We start from the raw sequence: 6,511 nt of genomic DNA on the forward strand, positions 1-6,511 counted from the left end.
CATTCTGTGTGGGCGCCCCAGGGCACGAGGTACCAGCAGAATGGACACCCAAGGAAGGTCCTTAGTGTGCTTCATTCACTGTCTCTAAAAAGCTGAATGCAATGAGCTTGAAGGCACCTCTACTCCTGTTTCCAGGTGGAGAGAATTTCTGCGGGTCGTAGCTGTCCTCGCTCTGTGGCTCATTCCCTCACCCCTTTGTCGCCAAGGGACAAGAATTTGAGAGACCCGTACCCCCCCCTCACATTCTGTGTTCTCTCAGGAGCAGGCCTTTTAGCTAATCCCCTCAGGAAGATTTGCAGGCTTGACGTCCTCAGGGGGACACTGCAGCAGCCCAACCCCCAGGATGGGGTGGGCAGGTTCACCTGCTTAGGGTAGTAGTCACATACCCATGTGGTAAAAAACCCTACACCATGCTTTTTCACCCAGCCCTTATTGGTCATAAATGCGCCAGTTGGGTCTGCCGACTGAGGCACTGCCTCAATTTGTTCTAAACTTGGGAGGATGAACAGGTGGAAGTGTTTATATATTAGCTCCCCTCAGCCTGGGTGCACTTCAGAATTTTAAAACAGGATGGGACCAGCAGTTGGCGTAATAGCTATGTTGCTGGACTCCCATGTAGTAGACTGTGGTTCGAATCCCGGACCAAGGGACTTAAACTCACACCGGGTGCATGTGAGTGCGTGCCCAAAGATCCAGAGAGGAGGATGGAGAAGGGATTGCTGCGTGGCCATCCCTTCTCGCTTTCTGTCTCTCTGTTTTTCTGGCGAGCACACAAACCCTATAGCAAAAACCTCAAAAAAAAAAAAAATGCAGGAGGTATTGCTCATGAAAGGGAAAGGGGCAGCAGGGATGACCCAGACACTGTCCTAATGCTCTTCCCAACCTGCCCACTGGGACTTCCCACCCTCTCCAGGACAAGAGGAGTGCAAGGGAGCGATGTACTGATCGTGTCTCTAATCTCCCATATCCATGATGTTCTGACATTTTACAGAGCTTTCTGGCCCAGGAAAGGCTGCTCCCCACCCCAGTATCAGCCAATTCAGAGATGGCAAAGGACCTGGCTGTGAGCTTGTCTCTCATACAGACCAAGCCACCCTAATTCCACAGTCCTGACTCCCTCCTCGTTAACTCTCACACATAAGCCAATATGCTCTGTCCTCGTCCTCGGTTAGCCCAGAGCCAGGTATCAAGCAAGCAGAGACCACCCCTCTAAACCAAAGCCCACTGGAATCATTCAGACCAGTTGGGTCTAAGCTGTTTACCTGTCCTTCCTTACCTTTCCCATGGAAACGCCAACGAAGGCTCTGGCTTCAGCTCTGGCCTGGCTCCTGTCCCAGCCACACTGGTGTTTGCTTTGATGGCCATGTGTGGTGTGAGGTAACCTCCCCAATGAGCCTTGTATGATAAACTTCTTCCTTACAAGCTTAGCCAGGTCACCCGCTGTGGCCACACTCACACTCACTCTACCATACCACCCCCAGAGGGACGACCCCAGAGCAGCCAGCCCCTCTAGGAAGCAGGGCAGCCCAAGTTGCCATGTCCTGACTGGCCAAGGAGACAGAAAGGGAGGACGGGGGCACAGGGAGGTACCTGTGAGCACTGACACTCTGACTTAGAAACTCAGGACTGCTGGAGCCGAACTCCTCATTACACAGATGGGGAGGGGCTAGCCCCAGTCTCACCTGTATTTGGGTCTCCTGACGTCCTATGAGAGAACTCCACAGCTGGGGTTCTGCTGCTGAGAGAAAAGCAACCACAGCACGGATCGCAATTTCCATGATTTATTTCATCTTGGCATGAAATTGATGTACATACACCGTTTTGTGCCTAGGATTTCAAAACTCAAGCGTTAATAAATACATCAGCTACACACAGAGCAACAGCTGGCCTGGACTTTGCCTTAAACAGGTATAGTTTAATGAATGGTAACATGTGAGTACTATTAGGGCTTTAACAAGCATGAGAGGCGCTTTCAACTCCCATTGGAGCACATTAGCCTTTTATTTCAATTCCAATCAATTCACTCAGTGGAGAAAGCACCTGCTACTACCAGGTTCCGGGCTGGGTGCCTGAATACCGCAGTCTAGATTCTTCCTGGATGTGGAAAAAATAAGCAGTGTGGCTGCTGAAATAAGTTCAGATGCAACGACAACTTTTTGCACACATTCACAGTTTTAGCTCATGTTATTATCTTCTCATGAATAATAACAGCAGAGGAAAGGAAAGAGAAAAATTGGTTTTGAACCCCAAAAGAAAGCTTTTTGTAAGCTAGGAAAGCATCTAAAATAAGACAAGTACAAGAGAGCACAGTTTTAAACATTTGCCCTAGTAAGGTGTTACAACAGATTAAGTACTGAATCTATCTTGACTTTAGAAAGGCAAAAGAACCTCAAAAACATTCCATTTCAAAATCTTCTACAGGAAGTTACCTAAGAGACCAACAGATCAAACAGCTGCTACCCGGATTACAAATAACACCAGAAATGAACAGACATGGGGCAGATGATTCATTACGCGGGTGTCTGCAGCAAGACTGATACAGGTAAAGGCTTTAAGGAGTCAAGGAGTTTCCACAGCACATTCATTTTCTTAAAGGAAAAGAAACAGGTGTCACCCTAGACTCAGAAATCAAATCACCATGTTCCAGTCAAGCTCCATAAAGCTGCCAAGAATCAGGATTAAAGTTGAGGGTTGTTCCCAAGACAAAGAATAAAAACAGAAAGAAAATGAAGTCCTAAGCCTACTCCTTTGGGTTTCAGATGAACCTTGATTGACAATACAAAAGTCATGGCTGTCAACTAACAAAAAGGTCGAGCTTTGTGGATCCCGCATTTTCCTCTCAGAACATCACGGCTCTTTTTGGTACCTGGAAATGTCAGTGTGCATGGGTTAATTTGATGAGAATTATGGATGGATGTCATGAATGCACTGATAATCAGGAATACTTCTGCACCAACCTTTTTCCTGAAAAGTGCTGGATTCAGATTTGGAACACCAGGTCAAACACGCTGGACCTCAGACATCTAGAGGCGAGACTCAACAATGACTGGTGTCCCTCACCCCAGCAGTCTCCAAATCAAAGACCTTGGAGGGTGTGGCTTCTCTGTGGTTTAGAAAGTACAAATCCTCATGGCTCTACACCGTAGGTACTAGCCTCCCAAAAGCAAAATAAACCAGTGCTCATGACATGGCAAATTCTTTAGCATTTTTTATGTGATATCATTATTTAGACAGGTGATAAGTCTACAGTTTTAAAAGTAGGTGGACTGCACGTCCATCAATGATTCCAGTTTCCCTGTGTATTTCACTGTGATAAGATCATGGGAAATCCCCGGTAGTCTGCTTGCCAGTTCCGACAGGAAGTGATGTTAAGGCTAGTGCAGGCATTCTTTCATTAAATGAAATGATAAAATAATACACAGAAACTCCAATTGGGCATGCTATTGCATAGCTACCTGCAGCTGGTATCTGACACTTCTCATATCCTTGTGTGGGAATGATTTTACTTTGAAAGCCCAATGTTAGTATTTTTATTTTTAAACAGTAAACATCCTAGGAATGATTTCTCAAGTAAAATCACAGTGATAATAGTTTACAAATTTGGCATTTAAGGACTTCAACTATTAGCCTGGTCCCATTTCATATAAAAATGTTAGCATTAATAAGAACATTCTAGAGAAAAAAATGTACTACAACGTGAAATGTACATTTCTTTTAAAAAATTACTTGTTTCCTTTTGTTATACATACTTCTAACTACTACTGTATCTCCAAGACACTTCTATACAAGGCCAATAAAGTCAGACAATATGAAGTCTGCTTTTCTTTCCTAAGATGATTAACCAAGTTGCCAAGATGTCCTTTCTGTTCAAGAGTGATCGTGAGCAAGCATACAAGTCACCAGAATACATTCTAGCTAAAATGATAAATTCCATTCCTCTGGGTCATGCATATGATTCAAGCTGATCGCTTCTAAACATACCTAACTGAGACCTTTCAAAACCACAGACTAAAAAGCATAACCTATTTCCCAATTACCCACTGATTTCTACAGAGATGGCAATTCTCATCGCTGTATGAACAAGCAAATGGTATGAATGTATTCATGACTTTATCTAATTATGTCTAGTAACTTCCAATATGAACTTTTCCCATTATAAGAAAACGAATTAGATTCCAAATCCAAATCAGTTTGCCTGTCAGTATGTATGTCATCCTCAAACTCTTAATAAGTATTCTAAGTCCTGTCTGCACATATTTGAAAGTAAAATGTTCTAGCAAATCAGGAATGACCCATCGATTTGCGTGCAATCCTCACCCCCGTCAAAGAAGCGAGTCTTACATTAATTCCACGAGGGTATTTTGGAATCCACGATTAGATAATGCAGTTTACTTATTAAATTATATTAAAAATACATGTTATTCCCCTTGTTGTATTCTTTAACAATGTATGCCCATTTCCCTTGTCACATTTTAAGAGTGCTGCTTGCCAAAATTAATCTTTCTCATTGGAATTACACAATATATACTTAAGACACTCTAAGTTGGGGGTTCAAAATATGCCTGCATGTTTGTTTTTCAAACTATACAAAAGAAATTATTGTAACTTTAGTTTCTGGGGGTTTTTTGTTTTTGTTTTTGTTTTTTAGTAATAATATTCTTTTCATCTCATTCTACGGCACCTATAGTGGGCTGTCAAAAATGCCTTTTAAAATAGATAAGCCTCTTGTCAGTAAGATTTTCCTACTCCTGATATACCATCCTGTCACATTTAGCCACTAAAGACTTCAAATTCAAATAATGACTCATTACTATATCATTGCCCATAATTATTAACATCATTGAAATTGAAAATATTACATCAATCACAAACAAGGAGATGTGATTCCGCTTGAGGCCTGTGTGTATTTGACCCCACGTCTGGGATTAATGGTATGGCAGGGGCAACGCTCATGTCCAGTAGCTACTAGACAAGAAATCATATTGGTAATCAGATTTTAACTTTCATGCTTACGAAGTCATTCTTTTTGGAGGTGAGCCAACCAAAACGTACGCACGTGGTGGCATAAACTTTTCAACTAGGTTTATTTATCGGTTATTATTTTATTTTAAACCTCAAAGCAAAATAAACAGTGATCGTCTCAGTGGTTCTAATAGTTTGCGTTGGCCTAGTTCGGGATCTTACCACCAGTGCAGTGGCCCCAGGTCCCTACGTGGCCTTCTAATCACACGGTAAGCAAGTACTGCAGAATTCAAGTCTGGCTTCCCTTCCTTTTCACTCCGAAGCCGGAGTGCACCCAGATACCCACTCCCCGGGTACACTTGGAAAACACCCTTAGTAACATCTGGGGACTGTCCACTGTTCCCTGAAGCTCAATGTTTTGATTCTATTTCCTTCTCTCTTAAGCATCCTGTGTCTTGTCTGTTTGCACACATCCTACAGCTTACGCCATTAACCCCATTAAGCAAAGTGAAGCAAAAAGGAACGCGGAATAGGGAAGCGGCACTTGCAACAGCTTGTAAAACTGTCTTCAGGGGCTACCTGCAAAGCGTTTAGATGATCCAGCGCGGCCAGCGGCCCACCCCCACCCCCCCATGCCTCCCCTCCCTTTGCTCTCTCCTCCTCATCTGGGACTTCAACACCCAGAGGCTGTTTTCCTTTGGTTGCAGAACTGTCCAGGGGAGATGCCCAGGAGACCCTGGCCAGTCCTAGACGGCGCCCTGCTCCCCTCTGTCCGTCTTCTCTGGCAGATTGAGGACAAACGGAAAGAGAGCACCCCGGACATCCAGGGGGGCTCCGAGTGACTCCGGCTCGAAGCTCCCACCCTGACCTGAGTCGCCCCCGGGTTCCTTATCCTGGGCGGGCACGAAGCGCCAGGTGCCTGAGCGGCTCACACAGTAGATGGTGCCGTCCAGGGCGGCGCAGCGGAAGGGCTGCAGGCCCGGAGGGGCCCCGGGCGGCCGTAGGTGTGAGGCGCACTGGCTCCACTGCTTGGCCAAGCAGTGGTAGCGGAAGACGCTGATCCCTCCGCCTGGCCCGGCTGACCCCTGCACCTCGCCTCTGCCCCCGCACAGGTCAAAGCGGTATATGAAGCCGTCTAGGGCCACCATGTCGGCTGAGCGCTCGCGACTGCTGCTGCAGGGACACTCTTGCCACTCGTCCCGCCTGGGATCATACTTGAGCAGGCGGTAGAAGAGCGAGCCCCCGGACACGTAGATCTCGCCGTTGCAGGTGGTGGCCTCGTGGGCCACGGCGAAGGCGCCCCGGGGCAGCGGAGCCACAGCAGCCCAGCGGTCTGCTCGCGGGTCATACCGCTCCACGCTGAGCAGGCACTCGCCGCCCACGGCGTACAGGTGGCCGTCCAGGGCCAGCAGCTGCAGCTGCGAGCGCGCCTGGCGCAGAGGCCGCACGGCGCTCCAGCTGTCGGTGGCCGGGTTGTAGCAGAAGACCTGGTCGGACGGGCGCGCGCGGCCGTCGGGGCCTGCAGGCGGCCCGCCCGCCGCCCCGCCGC

The 6,511-nt window shown here is 47.0% G+C and overlaps 1 protein-coding gene across 1 annotated transcript in view; it reads right to left on the bottom strand.

The window, feature by feature from the left end:
- Nucleotides 1-1,765: 1,765 nt before the first annotated feature.
- The window catches only part of KBTBD11 (kelch repeat and BTB domain containing 11), a gene marked incomplete at its 5' end in the record, with an annotated part of 24,134 nt that continues 19,388 nt past the window's right edge, over nucleotides 1,766-6,511 (bottom strand). The window contains one exon of the mRNA XM_027766225.1: nucleotides 1,766-6,511. Within this exon, the coding sequence (XP_027622026.1) occupies nucleotides 5,709-6,511 (803 nt within the window).

This window comes from Tupaia chinensis, unplaced genomic scaffold (genome assembly GCF_000334495.1).
Source record: "Tupaia chinensis unplaced genomic scaffold, TupChi_1.0 Scaffold141517_1, whole genome shotgun sequence".
NCBI lineage: Eukaryota > Metazoa > Chordata > Mammalia > Scandentia > Tupaiidae > Tupaia > Tupaia belangeri.